Consider the following 24,294-nt stretch of genomic DNA (forward strand, 5'->3'; position numbering starts at 1 on the left):
TTTATTTTGATATATTTACAGTGAAAAAGTTACAAAATATCTTCAGGGATGTTGATATTGAGGGACACTTTACTTAATATTCTAATAATTGTTGGCAAAAAAAAAATAAATGTATAATTTAACCATACAGTGCAGGCCTTTTCTGGCCATTGACAAAATACTTATGCGACAAGACTGGTTTTGTGGTCAAGGGTCACACGATATTCAAGAAAAATAAAATCCTTTCAACCCTGAATTTATTCATTGCAATGTTGAAAAAGGAAAACTTTTTAAACTGACATTGAATTTGGTAAAACAATTTGACTTTGAACATTTACACACTTAATGATAAACACTACTCCAAACATATCTGGGAGAAAGGAGAGAAGTGGCCATGTGGAGGCAGTAGTAAGTCAGGCCTGTCTTGACCACTGACTCCAGCGCAGATCTGAGCCGCTGCGCGCTGCTGTCTCTGACTCTCTCCAGATCGAAGATGGCGGTGTCCGTGTTCTCAGGCGTGCGCCTCCTCTCCATCGGAGACGCCAATGGAGACATCCAGCGGCATTCAGAGCAGCAGCCTCTGCGACTGGAGATCAAGATGAACCAGGACGCGGCTCAAATCATCCTCTCGAACAGTGAGTAGACGCGGCTTTGTGGACACTTTGCATCCGGCCTCAGATGAGTGGTGTATCCTAGCCTAGCCGAAGGAGAGTGATGCGCGTGCGGCGTGTGTGCGTGCGTTGCGCCGCCTGGACACCGGGAACGGAGGCGTGCGAAGTATCGCCTCATAAGCGGCTCTCGGACCCGTATGTGCTCTTTAAAAGATTTCAAGCTGCCTAATATTGAGGTTTGGCTTCAACATGCTTGCCACAAACCACGTTGATAGTAGCATGTTAGCATCTGTAAACACTTCGTATTGTGTTAAGCTGCTTATAGTTAGCTGCTGCTACCCAGCTAATATGTACAAGCAGCGGCAATTCAGCACCGAATGTGTTACCGTAATTTGAAATAAACACATGTCCCGTGCATGAGGATCCTTGCAGACGCGTGTCCTGTGCCTCCAGGCTTCTTCGTCCGGACTTTTCGAGAAAGTGGATTGGCGCCTATAAAGTTAGCTGCGGACTGGAGCTTCAGTCATACTGTTAAGCTTCAGAAAGTGATGTGGACACATCTCTTGTTGTGTTTTCAGGGGCTTCGTTTGTGTAAACATGTAGCCGGTTTGTCGAAAGTGTTTTCGGCTGGTTGTTTGGTGGAATGAATGGATATGCTGAGAGTTTACTTGATTGACTGCGCACAGTTCTGCGCCACCTCTCTACTTTCACTACTCACCAAACCACCACAAAACATTTGGTTCTCCCTCAGAGTGCAGGGAATGTTGCTTAAGTTTATAATGTTATAGTCACAGAGAGGTTTCTTATGGCAGCACCGTTTGGGCATTCATCTTTGTTCTGCGGGGAACAATAGCTGGTCCCCCGCCTCCTTTCCTCCAGCGTCCCGCCTGTTCATTCAGCGCTCAGGGCTTTTGTTTGGAGCCTCATGCTGCCGATGCCCCGTGGATGAGATGAATGTCTTACTGAAACAGATGCGCGACCCACATCGTTTAGTTTTCTTTTAAAGAAGTTTTCGAGACCCAAATGCCGCAGCTCTTTCAGCATTTTTCAGACAAAATATTGTTTATTTTGAGTATCATATTAATAAGTAGCATTTTGCGCATTTTATTCACATTCAGTCTTTATAAAGAAATAACACCGTTAAACTAAAGTATTTGTGTCTCTCATTGTGGACTGAACACTTTCTGTGAATATGAATAAAATGTACACTGGTGTGAGATGAATAATTATGACGTAAGGGTCTGTTTGATGTTTCGTGTAGCGGGTCTCCCCCTTCTGCGTCCTGCAGTGTTGACGTCACGTGGCAGACCTTGTTGTGTAGTTGACAAGGTTGCTCACTATAATAAAATGGTAAAATTGTATTGAAATTGTAATAAAATTTGTATATAATGTTATTTGGGTATTTAACAAAAATACATTTATTAGAATTAGTGAAACTTTTAATTATATACACAATTAAAGACAATGAAAATGAGATTATTCATTCATTTTCTTTTCGGCTTAGTCCCTTTATTAAAATACTCATTCACACACATACGCTATGGACAATAATATTTTTTTTTTTAGCTTATCCAATTCACCTGTACCACATGTCTTTGGACTTGTGGGGGAAACCCACGCGAATGCGGGGAGAACATGCAAACTCCACACAGAAATGCCAACTGACCCAGCTGAGGCTCGAACCAGCTTCTTGCTGTGAGATGACAGAACTACCTACCACCGTGTCACCAAAATGAGATTATATTATATAATAATAATTGTAATGTTCATTATTACTCTAATGCTAAAACACCAAGTTATAATTGGCACTACTAGTTATGTGATTTAAAAAAATATTTAGATAAGTTCTACTTACCAAGTAAAAATACAACACATTCATAACTTTTTATTCAACTTAAAATAACTTGTTCTATGTTAATACATTTTAAAATGTAATTTGTGATTTAAGATTCATTATCTTTCAGAAATTGTCATCATAAACCAAAATGCATTTTACATATTATTTAATCAATAAAAATATAAAATTTTAACATTATTTAAATGGTCATGTCATGATTTCGACAACATAAAACAGCACATGTTTTCAACATTAATAATAATTAGAAATGTTTCTTGAGCACCAGATCATTTTATAAGAGTCATGTGAAAAAATATCAGACAAGACATTTCATCGAAAGGAATAAAGTACAGTAAACTGTATCAACAGTTTTAATGTGAAATACATTTTCACCAGTGTTTTATTGTGTTTTTGATCAAATCAGTGCAGCCTTGGTGAGAAAAAGACACTTAAAAACATTTTAAAAAGACGTAATCTTTCAAAGCTTTTTACTCAGGATGTATACTCTATAAATTAACAAAGTATTAAATTATATACATAAAAAGCTTTGCCAGACAGTATTTTTACACATTACTTTGTCAAAACTATGCATGGGCCGGTATAAGATTCTGATGGCATGATAACCTTATATTACGGTTAAAAAATATTACGGTTTTACGATATGACAGTATAATATCACATTAATTACTGCTCTAAAATATATTAATGTCTTGGTAAAAAACAACCTTTTCCCCATTCAACATGGTATATTTTGTTTTAGCATTTAAAATATTTTAAAACTATAAATGTCAGGCTAAATAATTTAAATAAGTCATTATTTTTTGCAGTCTTCTTCATTAGTTTCAAAAACATAGATTTCTTTTCAGCTTGAAAAGGCATCTTTGGATATCCATCTTCTATTTGGATGTAAAGTAAAGCCACTGCACTGTTCAGCTCTACAGCATGCTGACATCCATCCATCCATCCATACATATATATATATATATATATATATATATATATATATATATATATATATATATATATATATATATATATATATATATATATATATATATATATATATATAAAATAATTATTATTTATTTATTTTCATGGACTGACTAGTATGTTGTGATATGGAGGGTCCTTTTCTACTGTCTGCTGCTTTAAAAAAAACTCAAAATACTCATAAAAAAACCCATACAAATACCTTAGGAATGGTATAACAGAAAATGTTAACGGTTTTAAAACCGCAGTAAACCTTAAGCCTGTTATCATCCCATGTCTAGTCCAAACACTATTGGACCAAGTTTAGAGGCTAATAGCAAACATATATTTGGCGAACAAAATGTACAACATTGAGCACTAAAATAGCAAAGCCTGACAAGTTGACTAGCAGCATTCCTGTTGTAAAGCTGAGATTTTCATAGCTTGGCTTGAGTCACCTAGCCTCTGTTAAAGAGGGGTTTTCTTGAGCTGCTGTAGAGACTGTATTTGTTTTCGACTCAATTATATAATTGACTACCGGCCTAATCTGTCTGTGGAAAGCTTGAGATAATCCTACAACAGCTGGGGAAATAAATGACAAAATCCCTCATCCTGGCATCACCTTTTACTGTTGCAGTGCCAAGAGCTCGCAAACTTAATGTCTTTGAACAAGGCTGGTTGGTTTGATTTTGTTAAAGCTTGTAATGGTAACATTTAATCCGCAAACAGAACTTGCAGTAAAGCTTAATATTAATATAAATGTACATATATTTAGAGTATATACGTGTATGTGTGTGCTTTGTATGTATACATCCACAGTACATGCATTATGTAAATACAAACGTTTATTTTGTAATGTAATGTGGTTTTATATAGTGCATTTATTATGCATGGCCATACATCCAAAGCCCTTTACAATCATGTAAGGTAATTTTTCCATGCAATTAGTCACATTTAATCATTAAACAACACTAAAATAAACTTTTTCCTCAAGTTTTAAACAATTATTCACCCTTAAAATGAAAATGATCATTTATTCTCCATTTTATTCCAGTTTATTAAGACTTTTATTTTTCTTGTGGAACACAAATGTTAAAATTAATCTTGTTATCGTTGTAAATGCCAGTCCAGTGTTGTTTTGCACTATTGACACAGATTGTACGGATATTTTTTTGAAAAAGAAATTTTCAGATCAATTATTTAGTGTTTCTTCACTTAAAATGGTCAATAATATCCAAACTCCGAGTTGTTTTAATGCAGACTGCCTGTTAGATTTATAATAGTGTAAATGAGTTCTCATGGAAATGTTTCGCTTTCCTCCACAGATGAGGAGACGTGTGTCTTTAAGTGTACAGTATTGCGGGAGACGGAGTGCAGTCGTGTCGGGAAGCAGTCCTTCATCATTACTCTAGGCTGTAACAGTGTCCTCTTGCAGTTTGCATCTCCAGCAGGTAAAACGCACCTTCTTTTACAAGCCCATAATCCTTCATTGTGATTTATCAGACCTTCAGACAAATGCATCGGCAGCCGCCTGGTGTACAAACTCAATTAAATAAAGAAATCAAGCACATGCTAATGTGTTCACTGCTGTTGTTCACCAGATTTCTCGTCGTTCTATAACCTCTTGAAAATTTGTCGTGGACAAAAAGGTGACCGCTCAGTCTTTAGTGACAGGACAGAGGAGTCTTCAGCTGTACAGTATTTTCAGGTGTGTCTGGCTTCTTAATGACCTGCATCTGCAAACATTCATTTAGTGAAACCCTTCTATTCTTGCCCTACAAACTGAACAATGAAGACTAATTTTAGAAAATCTAACGAGCATGTTGTGAACATCTTTTTCCCTCCTTTTTCTTTCTCTTAGTTTTATGGGTATCTCTCTCAGCAACAAAACATGATGCAGGATTATGTACGAACTGGAACATATCAACGAGCCATCCTCCAGAATCATACTGACTTCAAGGATAAAGTAAAGCTATTCTCTTTATCTTCTCTTTTTCTCTGTTAAAAATGCTTACAAGTTGAGAAGTTTCAGAACTAGTTTTTCAGTGCTTATTTGAGCTTTTTTTGTTCCCAAATGTCATTAGTCAGGCATTTTTGCTTTTATGACTTTAAGGTTTTGCTTTGATGTTGTCCAGACTTAAATACCTAAAGCTGGAACAGTTGACTTATTGTGACAAAGTAAAAAGGGACACCTGAGTCCAATTTATTTTGAAAGGTTACTCTTTTGTGAATGATTTTTTTTTTTTGAATGATTTCTTATTAGATTAAATCTGTGGTTGGGACTTGGTTTTGCCTTGTCTTGTGTTTCATATACCTCCTTTTGTTTTATTTTTTTTCTCTCAGGTGGTGCTGGATGTAGGTTGTGGCTCTGGGATTCTTTCATTTTTTGCAGCTCAAGCTGGTGCCCGCAAAGTTTATGCTGTGGAGGCCAGCACCATGGCTCAACATGCAGAGGTTTGACACATTCTTCAATCACTGGCATATGCCTCTGTTCAAAAATGTAGTCTCTTATTTTCAACAAGGCAGCATTTAAATGCATATTTTTGTATATATTAAAGTTAAGTTTATTGTTGTAATGGCAAAACTGATATTCAGCGTCATCACTTCAGTTCTCAGTTTCACATGATCATCCACAAATCATTGTAATAGACAGGGTTCGCACCGGGTGCTTAAAGTGCTTGAATTTGGCTTTTAGAATTTCAAGGCCTGGAATACCTGGAAAATGGGCTTGTTTTGTTGAAAAGTACTTTAAATTAAAAGTAGAACTTCTATGCAGTTTTCACGCCAGAAAAATCTAAATGTTTGCGAACTTTTGTAACAATTTAATACAAAAATACCCGCACAAACTACTGGGATTACGAAGCGGTGATTTGACTGACATGAAAAGTGGCCAATCACAGTCGACCTTGTCGAGTTGTACGTGAAACGTAAGGGCGGGACAAAGGCCTTCCTGTGTTGCAGTGGCAGAAAATAACAATTGAAAAACCAATTGTTTTATTGGACTAATGCTTTTCGGATGTTTTCACTGTATAGATGTCTATGTTATTAGCAAGAGTAATTAAACCGCGGACATACTTCCTGCCATTTCGACGATCTACACACACGTTTCGCACTCTTCTCTTCGACGGCGAGTTTACTCGCCTCTGACCTGTCACTCTTCTACAGTATGAATGTCGGCGTGAGAATGCAGGTATTGCGCAATTACTCAATTCTGCAAATTTCGCGAGTGCTTTATTTTAACATGAGAGAGCAGTCATGTACGTTAATCACAAAAACAGACATGCAAGCTGTTAAATAAGCTTTTTCAAATGAACTGCAAGCCTTATCATCATCTCGTGTGTATGCTCAGACTATGCAATCGCGATCTCTTCGCTAGTAAAGTAAACATTATTTATCTTTGCTTCTTGACTAAATTTTGTCAAAGTATCAAGTATTTAGAATTAGATGGATGCATGACCAATGAGAATGCTAACCGACTTCTTTGGCTGTATCGTGAAGTGAAACTTTTAGCAAAGGTGGAATTTTTAATTTTTTTACAACAAAAGAGTAATGCTACAAATGTTTCTGGATGAGGTACTTGTGTGATTTCTACATAATAGATGTGATCTGATCTGTCTTAAAGAATCACTAAATTGTACAGGCATTACAGGTCAAAGTAATCTGTTATTACATTTATCAAAATAAACATAAGGCACTTAAAACACTGCTTTGAGAAATGTAATGTTGTCATATTTCAAATACCTCAAGTGAAACGAAGTCATTTGTTTTATTATTTTATTACTGACAGTGTGCTTGTCTTTATTTGTAAAACTATTTCAGTTTAAGATTGAGTGTAAAATTAAATGTCCAAGTGATGTACAGCTATTTAAGAAACACATTAGTCATATTGTAAAGACAAGAATGAGCAAATAAGGAAAATAGTGTAAAATATGTAAATAAAAGTTAATGTAAATAAAATCTTTTCATCATATACTTTAATTAAACCTTTCAAAGCTTAAAAATATTGTTTAAAAAATGGACAAAAAGTGTCTCCATGGTCTTACAGAGTATGTGGTAGTTTTGCCAGTGCTATTGAAAAAGACCATATTCCTTTGTTATTCCTATTTGTATCTGTGTGATTTAAGCAATTAAACCATTCAAATAAGTTTAAACTTAAAAAGGGCCGCAATGAAAATCAGATTTTTTTTTTACTAGTACTCAGAGTAGTTTTTTGTAGTTACTTTGTACTTTTACCTAATATTAGTATTATTTACTAAAATTTGTGTTTGGCAGTGTAGTGGTGTTTTTCTTGAGTACAAAAAAAAATCACATTTCACAAGCACATTTAGTGCAGGTTTATTATATTATTAATTCTCAATATATGATTAATTATTATACTATTATTATTAATGGTTTTTATTTGTATGAATTCCTATGCAATGCTTTTATGGGTTGCTGAGAATACATTTCAGGTGTTTAATATGTTGCGTATCAGTCTTGAAAATAAAAATAGGTGCTGGAAAAAGTGCTTAAAAGTCCTTTATTTTCGTTAGGCCTGTATGTGCCTGTATGAACCCGTTATTAACCAAAAGTCCAATTTGCCACTTGTTTACTGAAGGTTTTACAGTTTAGGAGTTTAAGAAATTGGTGATACTTGGAGGTTTTATTGTACTATGTGAACTGCTTACACTTTTATAATCAGTTCTTTGCTGCAGGGATAATTTTACAGATTAACTTTTATAGAAAATATCTCTTTTAAATGAGTTCATCATATCATCCGATGCTGCTCATGCACCTCACATTTTGGAAAAACTGTGCTAAAGCATGAAAACAGGGCTGATGTACTGTTCTATTAAGATTTGTTATCGCCATCCTGGGACATTACTATCCTTTGAAATAATCTGCTTCAACACTTTTAACACATCTATGCACCTGTACATTATCTAATGGAAGGAAGGAAGGAGCAAATTAAACCTGATTGGTCAATGGGGTACCTGATTCAGCCAGATACCAAAACTAAAAGTTTATTATTTAGTTTTAGGCCCTCCTGAAAACGTTCATATTTTACACTTAAGGAGTCACTTTTGAGTTCTTAGTCTTGCATTTTCTTGCAGAGGCTTGAGTTAGGATCTCATATGTACAAATTAGGGCTGTGTGATTAATTGAAATCGAATAGCAATTGTTATTTGAAACATTGTGATTAGCGAATCACAAGAGGCTGGGATATGAAATTATATTATTTAACTTCCCCCACCCAGAGCAAATGCGTGACTGCCGTCTGTGTGTGACTGCCTTACTGGCCAATTGAGTGAGCACACTTTTGTTCTGCCCAATCAGCATTGCACAACTGAACTATGCGGAATGCCCACAATAAAAAAAATAAACAAACGGGAAACCGCGAACAAGTGGGATGATGACAACTGCCACTTCTGAAGCATTAATAAACAAATTAATACCAAGAAAAACCGCATGATGGTAATATGGGAATATCTTGGTTTCAAAGTCCCAGACACCTAACAAAACCAGGTAATTTGTAAGAGCTGTCGCAGAATTGTTGCCACAGCATGAGGAAATACAACAACCAGCACCTAAAAAAGCACCACAGGCGGCTATTTGAGGTGCATCTGGCTAAAAAGTCAACTAAAAGTATTGCCAGTGACACTCCATCTAGTAGCAAGCTAAGTAAAATTTCAGAGTTGTTTGCTAATATAAGTTTATAAATTTTCAGTTCCTTTTTTTAACTAACACCACTACTTTAGCAGTAAGAAGCTATGAAACAGATTATTAAGCTGTAGCTTGACTACAAAATTAAATCGCAAATCAAATCAAAATCGCAATATCTGTTAAAAAAAAAAATCACAGTTAGATATTAGATAATTGCACAACCCTAGGTCAAATCAAGACAATAGATTTAATACAGCATCATTTCAAAAGTGTTTTTTTATATATAAATTATTTGAATGCATGGAAAATAGTTTAGGATACCAAATAGTGATGGTTATGCCAATATCGTGGTATTAATGATAATTGTGTGTCCACAGGTTCTTGTAAACAGTAACAGGCTGTCAGAGCGTGTTGTAGTGATTCCTGGGAAAGTGGAGGAAGTGTCTTTACCCGAGCAGGTGGACATTATCATCTCCGAACCCATGGGCTACATGCTGTTCAATGAAAGGATGCTGGAGAGTTACCTACACGCCAAGAAATTCCTCAAGCCCAATGGTGAGTGGGAAAAGCCTTCTTTAAAAACATCGATGTATGCAAACTTTATCAACATCTGTACATATTACACCTCTGCTCTCTTCACAGGCAAAATGTTTCCCACCATTGGAGACGTTCACCTCGCCCCGTTCACAGATGAGCAGCTTTACATGGAGCAGTTTACAAAGGCCAATTTCTGGTGAGCTCTCTTAAATGAGGACATGGACACTGGGTGGGGAGAGAGAGAGAGTAAAGAACAGCATGTACGACAAGAAGTGTGTGCAAATAAGCAGTCATCATACCGGTAGCAGATTTCAAATGGTAGACTGAAAGTGTTAATAAACAGTGATTTAAGACGGTTGAAGATGACAACTCGGGATGATTTACTTGATGTTTCCTCTGGAAAAACTGAATTTTCTTGTTTTTCAGGTACCAGCCGTCTTTTCACGGGGTGGATTTGTCTGCGCTGAGAGGAGCTGCAGTAGATGAATACTTCAGACAGCCTATTGTGGTGAGAAATGGGAGGGAATGACTAGCAGATTGGGTGTGTGCTAGTTAAAGGACATGCTGGCTTTTTAGACTTAGCTACGGTTTGGAAAGTTGGTAAGGCAGGAGGCCATAAAACACACAAGCTTGTGTTTGTGCCTTCAGGGGAAAGATTACCCTGATAAATAGTGTGTGAAGTATGAAGGTAACTGGAGATATGCCTCCACATCGGTTATAGATGAGCGGCGAGCGCTCGGAGGGGGTAAATACGGACAGGATTGAGTTTCATACTTAAGCTCAGATGAGAAGGGAGGATGTTTCTAGGAAGTGGAGAAAGCCAGTTTGCTTCATGGATTAGCAAAATGGATTCAGTGGTGGTTGTATATAGGAGACTGAAGCGAAGTATGTGAGCTCGCCTTTATGTGCGTGATGAAAGGCTTTACTTTGTGGTCAGGGTTTCCGAACTCACTGTTTTTGTATGGTCTGTGGGAATGCAATGAATTTTCGCCCATCTAGGATGGTATATGAAGCATATCTTTGTATGTACAGAAAGTCCACGTGTAATGTTGATTTTTCAACTAGGGTCATTGGTGTAAGAGTTGCTTTTTCCACTTGAGAAGCCAATTAATTTGTCGACTGTGCTTTTTGTGTGAATTTCATTAAGCAGACTTTTAAAAATAGTTTACAGTTGGGCTTTGTTGATGAAACGATTATGATAATTAACACAATTTTCTGTGATTAAACGATTGCATGTTCAATGTGTTTGGTCTAATTTAATATGCGTTAAAGCAGAATTACTTGTCTGCGTGTTTAGGTTTGTTTTACATGTAGATAGATTTCTTATTGATCAAGCAACCATCAAAAAGAAACACTTGAATTTAGCAAATGTTTCTATTATTTAGTTTAAAGGCACATGAGATGGCACTGATGAACAGGGGAAACACTATGCCATTAACAATTGATTTACCATGGATTTAACTAGGTAGTTTTTACTGCTGTATGGCATTGTGGCAGGATTGGAAGATATGAATTGTTATATTGTTACTATTACACTGTTTTCTGTTTATTAATGCATTTACATTGTAGTTTTTCCTATTATTATCACATAAAGCAGTGTTTCTCAACCATTTTTCTGGAGGACCACCAGCACTGCATGTTTTAAATGTCTCCTCTGTCATACCCGTTACAGTTCTTTCAGTCTCTGCTAATAAGCTGATGATCTGAATCAGGTGTGTTTGGTTAAGGAGACTTTGGAAATGTGCAGAGCTGGTGCTCCTCCAGGAACGTGGTTGAGAAACACTGACATAAAGCATATTTACATTTAAGCATATAGTGAGATGCTATGTGTGTGGTTTGACCAATTCTTTTGATTAATAAAAGCCTGATATTATGGATGAAAAGTTTATTTTTACTTGAATTACAATCAGGACATGCTAGTACAATTATTGCAGGTTGTTGTAATAATCTATATAAATAAGATATTTAAGCAAAATGGGTGCCAAGAAAATATTTATTTCACACAGTACAAGTTTTATAAACAATTATCATTGTACAAATTGTACCTCAGATTTGTGAAATCTGGTTGATGTTTGTCATGTTTAGACAATGGAGTATTTTAAAGAATAATTAACTGCCTAGTTTCTGCTGATATTGTGATGATTGTTGTGACCATATTCAATTGTTGTTGTAATAGTTTTTTGGTCATATTCCCTAGTTGTAGTTTGCAGTCTGTTTGCCGTGATAGTTTTTTTGGTTTTATTTCCAAGTTTTTTTCCCCAAATTCCGGTTGTAGCTTGCAGTCTGTTTGTGTGCTGTTTGCAGTGATACTTTTTTTTGGTCATATTTCACTTTTTTCTCCCAAATTCCCCAGATGTAGTTTGCAGTCTGTTTGTGTGCTGTTTGCCATGATAGTTTTTGGTCATTTTCCCCAGTTTTTATTTCAGTATTCCCCTATTTCTAGTTTACAGTCTGTTTATGTGCTGTATGCCCAGCATTAGTCAGCTGTTCAGGCATTTGCAGTGCCTGTGACGGTGTTATACTGCTGGGACAGTGACCTGCCATGGTCTGGCTCTAGATGGCGCTGTCGTAGCGTCTTTCAGAGTTCAGCCAGAGGCAGGAGAGCCCTCTGAGCTAGGACTGAGTCTGCTTCACTGTAGCTCAGCCCTTGACAGGAGGCCTCACAGAGCGTCGTTGTGTTTGATTTGACCCACTTCCTGATCCAGATTCAGGACTGAAGGTTATTCTGCCTGCTCTCATTTATCCTCTGATTTCTTTCAGGACACTTTTGATATCAGGATCCTGATGGCCAAATCTGTCAAATACACAGTCAACTTTTTAGAAGCTAAAGAAGAGGATCTTTACAAGTACGGTTGCACCCAAAATCTGATATCCCTTGCAGCCTTTCTAAAATATACAGTATAACAGATACATGGTCACTTTTTTTCAATAAGCTCGTCACTTTAAAAAAAAAAAATGGGTTGTTTTCTTGTTTTTCCCAGGATAGAAATCCCCTTCAAATTCCACATGATGCATTCAGGGCTTGTACATGGGCTGGCGTTCTGGTTTGACGTTGCATTCATAGGATCAGTGTAAGTTACAAACCTGCTATTATGACCTGTTTCCACTGAGTGGTACGGTGCGCATTTATGGCTGTTTCCTCTGTCACAAGGTACCAAAAAGCGGATCGACTAGACCACTTTTGGGTACCCTTTCCAAAGGGTACCTACCACAACAAAAGGGTTAGCGGAGCTAGATGCATGGCAGAATGCTATTGGTTTACAGAGATGCATCACTAGTGCAAGCACAAGCCAGAAGAATGAAAACAAAGGAAGGGCCATTTTTAAATACACCGCCGAGATATTACATCGTAAGACTATATACATAAAATAACGAGCTATGGTCGACCCGAGCTCAAGCAAACCTTGTCGTCATCTTGATGAACTGCCACAAAGCCAAAAAAAACAAAATCTGCTGTGTTCTGTTGTTGTTTTACGAAGGCGTCTAAAAGCACGAGTAGTTTCACTTTCTCCAGAGAGCTTGCGATCTCTTGCTGTGCGTCTATATTTGAAACAATGAACTTCTCATGATAATAACGTGCGCAGGATTATTGAAGTGTTTCTGACATTTCAGAAATGGACAAACGCAAGAGTGAAGTGCAAAAAAAAACAAAGAAAAAAACGGAAATAAAGAAATGAGCAAATCATTCTTTCAGCAACCTAAAACATGAACATTCTATGTTTAATTATTATGTACACCTTTTGGACCATTATGAACTGGAAATGACGGAATTACTTTCAAACAAGAGGTAACATGTGCTGGTGAAGATTAAAGATACAGATGAGAGGTTTGCACTAACTGTTGGCAGGCTATATGTTGCGTGTTGGTTTTTGAACCCAAATAAGGACTAAATGTATGCTGGTACTAGGGCTGAGCAATATGGCAAAAAAAAAAATCTAGGTTTTTTTTTATAAAGTTTTGACTTTGGCCAGGACACCGGGGTTACACCCCTACTCTTTACAAGAAGTGCCATGGGATTTTTAATGACCACAGAGAGTCAGGACCTCGGTTTAATGTCTCATCCAAAAGACGATTTTATTACAACAAAATTGATTATGATTTGGAATGAAATATGAAAACAAAGTGAACCCAATGTGCTTTGTGCTCGCAGTGCATTGCACATTATAATACATTAAGTAGTTTAATGTGTAATCATTGATTAATTTGTTATATTAACGTAATCTCATTGCTTAATAACACGGTCACATTGGTGTCACATTTTAAATTTTCATATTGAAATAGTGAAAGGTGGCTACCAGTTTTAAACATTTCCTCATTATTTTGGATTGTTGTTATTTGATAGATTTTTAGAACTAAAACACTAGAAGATACATAATCAAAACAAATATCAGTTCATTTCAAATGTTATGCTTCTGTTGTACTCTATGTAACTTAACTTTTGCAACTTTAGCAACTTTTTTTGTTGTTAATTGTAACCATTTTTAAAGATAACTTCATAAAGAATTGCTATGTTGAAATATAAATATTCATGAAGACTTTGCGTTTTTAATCAACTTCTTTATTTGGATGTGAGGGAGCAGATGCACTGTTTCATAATCTGAATACTGTGACAAGTTTGCTCTTGTTTTGTGTGTTCAGGATGACCGTGTGGCTCTCGACGGCCCCCACAGAGCCCCTCACTCACTGGTACCAGGTGCGCTGTCTGCTGCAGTCACCTCTCTTTGCCAAGGCAGGGGACACAATGTCAGGCACTGCACTTTTAATCGCCAACAAGAGGTGAGGACACACAATGTACAGAGTTAACATGCTCTTGAATTCAGTTTCATTAAGTTTTAGCCCATCAACAGTCTTGATCTGTATCTTAAATGTCATCATTGTAATATTAATAAGTCAGTGATTTGGGGACAGAAATAAAATGTTTTGCTTTACTTTTCTGGACATGTGCTATACACTTGTTTTGAACCAGTGCAAAAATGTCAACTATAAAGATGTTTAATCTTGATTTTAAGACATGTTATGGTTTAGGATGCCAATAAGAAAAGTATAATATGCACAAATTCAGAAAACCTGAGACAGGTGTTCCATCAAAAGAAATGCTGAACTTTCATTAAAATAATTGGCACTCTGCCAGTGCTGCGCTGAAGAAAAAAAAGACAATTATTTTAAAACGCAATGTTTTACCCTAAAGGTCTTTGTGTTTGCCTGATGAAGACCTTTTGCTAAACTTTTGTATCTTTATTAAATTGCATTTTGATAGCAGAAGTGACCGTGTGCTGATTTTTGTTTATAGACCGTTAAGTGTTTAAAATGCTATAGACAAAATGACATGGACATTAGATTTGATTTGTAAAACCCTTCAGATGCTCTGGTTAAACCTCCTTGCTTTTGTGTTTCTTGTGGTTAACAAACTCATTTGTTTCCATTTCCTCTCTCAGACAAAGCTACGATATTAGTATTGTTGCTCAAGTGGATCAGACAGGCTCCAAATCCAGTAATCTACTTGATCTCAAGAACCCTTTCTTCCGGTGAGTGAATGCATTCCTTTGGAAACCAATTAAACAATGCAGGATGCATGCTGCATACCAGTGTTGTTTTTAGTTTCTTTGACAATATTATAAAGGGCTTTACACATAATAATACAGGTAGAAATTGATAAACCATAGGTTGTATTGCCTCTGGTTTTACATATTTCATAAACTAGATAGGGTAGCAATTAATCCTGGATATTACTATAAGAATACTGATGTTTCACACTGTACATTACTAAAATAACATCTTTAATATGCACATTTTTAGTATTAGTGACATTAGCCAGATTGCCATGCAAGAGATCTTTTGCTGAAAGTTTTAATGGATAAACATTTCTTACAATAAAGCTTAAGTGCTAATTATCAATTATTTTAAGCAAATGTCACTATATATATATATATATATATATATATATATATATTATTTAACTTGGTTCATAATTTCTGTATCAATACTTTAAACATTGCAAAAACTACTCTGGAAACTCCTTCACGCACACATGGTGTCACATAACACATTTTCAGGAGCGTATTGAATGGTAGGCTCACGTGTGCAGATGCCAAGCTGCAAACACCAGTGCATCATGTGCACATCCAGTGCAAACCTCTTCTATTCTGCACCTGTCATCAAGAAGGGCCTGAAGAACAACAGATGTCCTTTGCAATTTAATGTAATCATTGTAACCTTCAGTTTGGGGAAGAATAGGCATGTTTGTCCCATTCAGCAACACTGTAAACCTGTGCTGCAAGATGTTTCACAGAATTTCAGTAGCCCCACAGTGAGTTTTGCAGCGTAAGTTTTGTTTCTTTGAACCAAATTGGATTAAATCTTTCTTTCAAATATTTGTGAAATTTTAATCACAATAAGATCAGTAAACTGTCTGATCACGTCAAGCACCACCCACAGACCTTTTGCTAAATGTCTGATGCATATGGCACACCTTTCTGGAAACACTTTAGCAGTTCCTTAGTCATCCTCTGATTGGTTTAATTATACAGACTTTCTGGGAGTCAAGTGTGCAGCAAGCTTAATTAGCCTGCATGAAAACAAGTCTGAGTGGATAAAAAAAGCTGTGATGTTTATATTGAGGACAGCGCTCATTAAACGTATAACTTGCTGAGACATTGAATCTGTGATTTACTGCCTGCACACCCATCTGTTACTGTGAGGATAACTTTGATGATGAGCATTTATCAATTGGACTTAAACACTGGATTATTAAATGCAATACTCACTGCAAAAAATCTCAACCCGTGACATCGACAAACCCGCAGGTATGCTTATATTGTCTTTTTCTAAAGGCAGTGAAATCAGTCATGGCAGTCATTTTGGTCATAAATATAAGAGAAAGACATCGTTCAAAACAATAACTGTTTTTTTTTATTTGTGGATACTCTCAAATCTAACAAAGCCTTGCTTTTATAGAACAGAGAAAACTTTCACTCAATCTGTATTACCTTCATGTAGAAATGTGTCACTAAAATAATGAACAAATCTCAGAACAAAGCCTTACAGATTTCCATTGCGTTTTGTTGACAGATCATTAAGGGTATTGATGCATCATTGTTGTACACGTTTAAAGACAATTGTGAATGAATGATGTGCAGTTGCTTGATGGACATTTCCACACCCATAAACATTGCATGACATGAAATGTGATTGGTTGGTTAACCTGTCAGTCAAATAACATTGTAGGCATTCCTTGACTATTAAAGTGGATAAAGTTCTCAGAGCTTCAGTCGTCAATCTGTGGTCTGGCTACGCAGCACTAACTGTCTGAATACTGAATTGTTGTTGTTGAGGAGGGGTAGAGGTAGGGGTTTGGGAATAATTTTCAACATAAACTAAATAATAGATGGAGACCGCTGCTATACATATGCAATTACTCCCAATTACCTTTCGTCAGTCGTGAAGTCATCATGCACACCGGTTTATTAGGAAACGATTGGATGGACAAAGGTTGTAAATGGCGAGTGTCGCATGTTATTTCTCATACATTCATTTTGTCAATAACGAAACGAAAATGATATGAAACTTGCCTATTGATTTGATGAGCACAGCATGCAGCCTATTTACATATGATCCGCCAATTTAAAGAGTTGTTTGTACAAAGCACTATTTCCATGACTGTCCAAAGTGTGTAAAAATGAGGCACATGATTGGCTGTAATATTCTAACATCACGTAATATCACACTACACTTGCTTGGCTCCTTAGTGTGGTGTTATTGTGCAAAATTTGTGGGTTTTTTCTATTCCTTTACCCGGGGTTTGAAGCAGAGCTCAGAACAGTGTAGAAGACCCTGCATCCGTTTTAATTAATATTTTGAAATGGATTTTATTTTTCTAGTTTCTGTTTTCTACGTAGCCTTCATTAAAGTTGTTTTCTGTCCTTTTTTTTTGTTAAATGTCTGTATAGTTTTTATTATTTATGTTTTTTTAGTTTAAATTTAGTTTCAGCTTAACCCAAATGAAAACAAGGAATGTTGTCTTGTACATTTTGGGGAAAAAATGAAATATTCATATTTCATTAACATAAAAAAACATTTGTTTTTCCATGGCTCTAAATTAGTTGACCATAATTCCCTTATTCTGTGTTGTGTTTCACAGGTACACGGGCACAACACCTGCCCCTCCTCCAGGTTCACATTATAGCTCTCCCTCAGAGAACATGTGGAACACTGGGGGAACATACAGCATGAGCCAAGGCATGGCTGTGTCAGGTACAGCACCTGGACGCTTCTTACAAAATTATTAATGTATTCCCTAAATTAATATTTCAAGAAGCCCACGTCCTCATGGAAAACAGAAAAGTCATGGAATTTTGACATGGCATTTTTCAGGCCTCTAAAAATTTTGGAAAAGACAAACCCACAATGTTTTGGAAAAGTCATGGAAATTTGTTTAACAAATATCTGTATATTGAGTATATTTTAATTGATAATAATAGTTGCATTTTATATATAATTGTGCGGTCCGTCTCTTAACGTGGACTTTGTCTTCGTGAGGTAAAAAGAAAATTCATTCAACTTAAGTCAGGGAACATGTTGAGTGCTGTGCTCAGAAACTATCGCGAACTGCAGAGGCAAGATACTGTTGAATTTGTACTATTCTTATAAGTCTTGTGTAGTGGCAAGCAATTTAAAAATATGGTTCTCACAAACAGCAAGATATCAGCTATACAGTAGTTTGTATGTGGTTAATGCAAGCGCTCATATTTATGTACTTGAGGACTGTCTCCTTATTTATAGAAACTGCCTTCTGCAAATTTATCAGAGCAGAGAGTGTATTATCATAAATGTCTGATATGCTTGAAATTGCTGGCTTTTGGGTTTGACTTTAACGTAAGTTTAATTTTGCAAGAGAAGATATTTGTCAGGGTTTTTGCTATAAACACATACTTTATAGGTCAGTTTAAATAAAGGGTTTTACAAAATAATGCATAATCTTCACTTTTCAAATATTATTCTTGCATGTGGGTTAAAGCGCAGCACTAGCAAGTGGCCCCATCTAGTGGAGCCCTCAGTATTCTTCAGCTTTTACCATAGAGTGGTATTTTGGGTTGGTACCTTACGTTTTTAAAATTATTGTTTAAGTAGTGAAGTCATGCCGTTTGTTAATCATATTAATGTCAGCATGAGCAGTTAATCTTTTATTTGAAAACATTGTTAAACTAAAATAGCTGGAGTCAGAATTGAGTTATCGTTATACCTTGTGTTTTGCTTTGCCAAGTGGGAAACATGTATTTTCTGAAAATAGGTGTTTATAGTGTTTAGCCTCCTTCCAATGTTTACTTTATGATTAAAACTGATTTAAGCTTTTAATTATTAATGTTATGAGGCATTTGTCATGCTTTATTTGTCTTTTTAGGTTATTAGTTTTATCATTTGTTATCACTAATTTTCTATCATTATTTGAATATTGTATGTAAAAATTGCAATTACAATACTAGTATGGCTAGTCCTTGGCCAATCACATCCTCTCACATAATGCTTACACACATGACTGTTAGATAAAATGATCTATTATAAATTTAAATGGATATAAAAATAAATATAAAGTACATTTATTGTCAGGTATTTATGAAATGCTGTGATAAAATTGCACATGCATTTTACTGACTATTTACCTTGTATACAGAGACTTTGCATGAAACATTAGGTCATGAATATTTATCTGAAAGTAAAGGGAAAATGACCCTAACTGTAGTGATGTGACTCAGATGTTTCTCTCTCTGTGTTTCAGGGATGCCTACAGCCTATGACCTCAGCACTGTCATTGGTGGCAGTGGGACAACAGTGTCCCACAACAATCTCATCCCCCTTGGTACAGACACGCATGCACGTATGGATATTTACACACACGCTCACAAATACACATGATACTTTTTATCCCTCTAAGATCCCAACTGAATTTTTAAAGAAATTACATGCAATATTAAAGGGGCCACATCTTTAAGGATCCCATTCAAGTCAGGGTTCCATGAGGCATGACGTTTCTGGAATATCATGGAATTTTAATAGGTCTATTTCTAGACATTGAAAGTCAGGAAGTTTTACATATTTTGTGTCCAAGTCATGGAATATCAGTCATTTTACTTCCCATTTCTGTACCATGTTTGAGTTATTTCACATGGTTTTGCCTGTTGTTATGGTTAGGCTATTTTTCACTGCCATTTAATTTTTTTTTACTTGGCTATCAGCAATCAAATGTATTCATCAGGCTTGTGCCTGGTGGCTGTTTTAACTGCGCAGTGCTCAACCAGTCCTTTCTGAATTTTGTGGGGGAAATTTTTTATTATTGTAGCATAAATGTATGGAAATTGTGTGTTTGCTGTGGCTGAAATGTGCATTGCAATAATACAACATGATATGAAACGTGCAGAAGTGCAGTGCCATGCTGTACCATACTGCACTGTCCCATAGGGCTGGGCCGATAAACGATATATTGAATCGTGATAAAATTTGTCAATAATAATGATAAGCTCTGAACTTTTTTTTTTTTTACTCTATATTGATCTAAGAGCCAACACACAGCAGAAATGTGCAACAATGGGAATCTAAAAGTGTTGGTTGATATTAGAGATGTACCAAATTTTTGGCCAGCGAATATTTATTAGTCAAAATGTTTATTCCACTTAATGGACGCTCAAATTTTGTGGCTTCAGTCATTGTTTGAGGTACTCTTAAATCTGGAAGCATTAACAACTTGCATTTGAAATGTATATTGTTATCATTTAATATATAAAAATAATAAGCTCGGAGTTTTGGCATATAGCCCAGCCCTACTGTACCGTGTCTACAACAGTTTGAGATCACACACTAGATGAGCACTTTTCTATACGTGAATTTGCAATTAAATATAAATGAGTGATCAGTGTCCTGGTTTCACAAAATTTGTGACATATTTTAAAAAATGGCTAATTTGCAGAGTCACGAAATTCTGAATGGACCGCTCAACACAACAGCTTCCTGTTTTTTCTCTTCATAATAGGTCATGAAAATTCAGCTTTTTAGTCAGTGAAAGTCAGGGAATTTGACATTAGGCTTTCAATGGGAAATCAAGAAATATTGATCTAGATCTTTTTTATTTATCTTGATCTTTTACAGTTATTATGAAACCTTTCTGTTATTTGCATAGTGAAAAAAACATTTAAAATCCGTAAAGCTAAGCTATAAAACTGCTTGAATTATGGCCCATTGTGAATTTTGTTTTTTGGAAGGCATTTGATAAAGTCCATGTACTGTATATTTATTGACCACTGTTGGATGTTCAGATAATCATGCCATTTATAATTGGACCTAGTCGAAAAAAAAAATAAATGTGACATCATGACCCCTTTAATATCTATTCTAAAAGCTTTAGTTTAAGATTCTCTTTCAGTCTCCTCAAGTATTAATGTGTTGATGTAGATCACATTATGTCGATGTGTAAATTGAAGAGGGGTTTGTTTGTGTTCCTCTCCAGTGAACACGGGGATCGTAAACCACACTCACTCCAGAATGGGCTCTATAATGAGCACCGGAATCGTCCAGGGTGAGTGTCTATTTCTGAAAATGTACATCGTACAACATTTACTGTGTACTGTGTACAACATTTGATTTACTCACCTCATGTCATATTAAACATAAAGAGAGACCTTGATCAACTATGTCATACAAGTAAGCTTTCTTACAAGCAAAACAAGAAATGGCAGTAATGGCAATTGTTTCATTTTATGAATGAATGCATAGAGCATTTAACATGTTTTGCCGCACATCAACTTTAAAGTTCTTTTAAATGCTTTATATGCACAATATATCGTTTTAGTATCGATATCACAATCTGATCATTCCCAATAGTCACATCGCGAGTATATGCAATGCTGAGTCTTAATTAGGGTTGGGCGATGTTGACCAATTTGGCATCGTATGATGTCTAATGTGAAACATCACAATGGACGATGGCATCGCCGTCATCATTGGTGGCGGTGAATAATTAGTTCATAAGGAATTAATTATTTGTAGCCTACTGTTCAACTACCTGACCTGCATGATCTTCATTTTACCCATAACCAAATCAGAAATGAATAAAGATAAGTTACACACAAATTGCCACGTCTCAATCACTTTATTCGTCGGGACTCTGGCATGAATAGGCAGAGTGATCTGTGTCATTATAATGGCGTCGACAAACTTGGTTGGTAAAAAAAGGTGCACAACCAACAGGAACCAACCAACAGTATCTGAGATTTTCACTGAAATTACTAAATACAAGCGAAAACGAAAGATTGATGCAGTGTACTGACGCTGTGACATGTTACCTGAGATTCAAAAGACAGAAGAGTCGTTAGATAGAGAAAAGATTAATTAAATATCACATTAAACAATACTGAGACGCGATCCAGCGGCACATCCTTGATAAACTGTGCGACGTACACTGCTCTCTGGGCTGACTGCTGGAACTCAGACGCTGCAGCACATGACAGAATGTGTGTGTGTGTGGTCACGTGATGTGCGTTTTCAGCGGTATAGATTAGTGTGGAAGGAGGGTTAGGTGAAACGCCAGTGTGGATGAGGATCGTTTTCGTTCTAAAATGCCATTTTAAAGCCAAGGCGTATTAGTGTAAACGGGGCCTAAGTATATTTTTGAATGCGGGTTGCTGCTGCTGCGACGGGGACGGGGCGGAGGATCGCGATGCCGGCTCAGCATTGTGATAGATATCGGCTGTCCGCGATGGATGATAACATCGTCTATCGGCCCAAACCTAGTCTGAATTATTATTTATTTCGCTAGTGTTTTGTGAGTGTAATGCCAATTTTTCTTTTCTCAGTACATTTATGGAAGAATAAAAGAACAGACCTTTATAACTAGAACAAATGAGTATATAAAATGATATAAGATGAATAAAATGAATTTCCTCCACATGAGGCCTGTGACTTGAGTTTTTAAAGCATTCAGGCTTAAATTGTACTGTTTGTACCTTTTGACAAATTAACAACGATTAGTTTTATTGACTCATTTATAAAAAGAAGACTATGCAGTATTATTTACATTTGATTATTCAATTACTGCATACCTGAATACAGTTCGACTGCTCAGACAACAATAAATCATTTTATTTATAAATACAGATGTTAAATTTGTGTCTTTTTTTTATTGAATTTCTCCATGCTTGTAGATTGTTTATTATAATTTGTGCATTTGCACTCCCCTACAGAATCATCCCAATCAATCTAAAATTATAAATTATTTTCAAACAGTTATTCAACTCATCTAGTGAAATTGTATTTATATCGCAATACATATCACAGAATAAAAAAGTTTTGCAATGTTAAATTTTTTCAATATCGCGCAGCCCTACTTTATTGGATATTACTTGTATTGCTGCTACATGTGTTGCAAATGGTAGTGGTCAGGAGTGACGTGTAAATGTACTGGAAAATGATTTCTTAAAAGAGTTTCAGAAAACTATTGTGGGAGACCTCTGAAACTGAATTACTAGTGATGGGTTGTTCTTGAATGATTCGTTCATTTTGAACAAATCTTTTGTATAACTCTAACTTAAGTCATCTCAGGGAGTGATTTGTTCATTTGCGCATGCGCACATTTGTGCAGGTGAAGTAGAAGATTAGTTCATTTTTCGAGTCTTCTATCGGGTTTGAGTCATTTGTTCATCATGTGAAAACCAATCATGCATTTAGAGCTGGAAAAAGATTTGATCCGTTCATTTCTTGAGTCCTCAGTTTGAGTCATCTCTCTTTACATGCTGTCACGTGATGAACAAACGACTCAAAAACCAGAAGACTCAAAAGCTGAGCTAATCATGGCTCCTTTCAGCTCAGATTGTCTGCATTGGTTAAGTTTATATGGGATTGTCTGTGTGTGACGTGAACGAATGACTCAAATTTGAAGACCTGTCAGAACAGGTGAGCTGACATTATCACAGACAAAAGACCAGATAAGTAATACATGATTATTTTCTCTTAAAGCATTCTAGTCCTGGCTTGTTTGTAGTGTGATACCGTTTGGGCTAGTTGTGGCAACATTTTAATAATATTTTAGGCAAATTGAACAAAATTACTCAAAGATTCTTTCATCTCAGTGAATGAGACTCAAAGATCAGTAAAATGATCTGAACTTCCTATCACTATAAATTACAAAGTTTTAAGATTGCACAATGTGAGCACTTCAAGGCCTTATACATTAAATGTTCTGAAATACAAAGGTTATAATGTTGCATTTTTCTTCTCAGGGGCCACAACTGCACAGCAGGGTCCAAGCAGCGCCAGTCTTCATTACCCCGTCACCAACCAGTTCACCATGGGCGGTCCTGCGATCTCCATGGCATCTCCCATGGCCATCCCCAGCAACACCATGCACTACGGGAGCTAAGGCTGAGGGGACGGCCTCTGCATGTCCGATTCTCCAAACGTCCCCTTTACCCCCCTGCAAACCAACAGCCAAATTCAGAAAACCAAAACCAGTGCACCAGTCTCTGACCATCACTTTATACTCTCTCTGTCTCTACATACATAATATATAGATATACATGTATACTTATATGTATATATTCTAAAATTTCTTTCACTGGCGTTTTATTCTGACATATCCGTCCCGCGGCCCTATGATGTTAGCGTGCGCAGGCATTTGGCCAGTTCAATGTGCCTGAGGTGTCACTGTTACTCCTAAGTCCCCCTCCTCAATCCTCG

General features: G+C 36.3%; 1 protein-coding gene and 1 non-coding gene across 3 annotated transcripts; both read left to right on the top strand.

The window, feature by feature from the left end:
- Positions 1-426: 426 nt before the first annotated feature.
- Positions 427-24,280, top strand: LOC130221347 (histone-arginine methyltransferase CARM1). 2 transcript variants are annotated; one of them, XM_056453772.1, is made up of 16 exons: positions 427-614; positions 4,722-4,847; positions 4,998-5,104; positions 5,258-5,362; positions 5,740-5,850; positions 9,417-9,594; positions 9,682-9,772; positions 10,003-10,084; positions 12,337-12,422; positions 12,558-12,647; positions 14,215-14,352; positions 15,012-15,101; positions 17,714-17,826; positions 19,349-19,429; positions 21,071-21,139; positions 23,838-24,280. In XM_056453772.1, the coding sequence occupies exons 1-16, from the start codon at positions 473-475 to the stop codon at positions 23,975-23,977; spliced, it is 1,749 nt and encodes a 582-aa protein (XP_056309747.1). In that variant the 5' UTR covers positions 427-472; the 3' UTR covers positions 23,978-24,280. The 2 variants fall into 2 exon arrangements, with proteins under 2 accessions (XP_056309747.1, XP_056309746.1); XM_056453771.1 differs by having other exon boundaries at positions 428-614; positions 19,349-19,447.
- On the top strand, positions 12,046-12,243 carry LOC130221834 (small nucleolar RNA SNORA74). The gene has a single exon (XR_008836321.1). It is a non-coding gene; the product is annotated as a small nucleolar RNA SNORA74 (small nucleolar RNA).
- Positions 24,281-24,294: the final 14 nt, after the last annotated feature.

This window comes from Danio aesculapii, chromosome 3, assembly GCF_903798145.1.
Source record: "Danio aesculapii chromosome 3, fDanAes4.1, whole genome shotgun sequence".
NCBI classification, from domain to species: domain Eukaryota; kingdom Metazoa; phylum Chordata; class Actinopteri; order Cypriniformes; family Danionidae; genus Danio; species Danio aesculapii.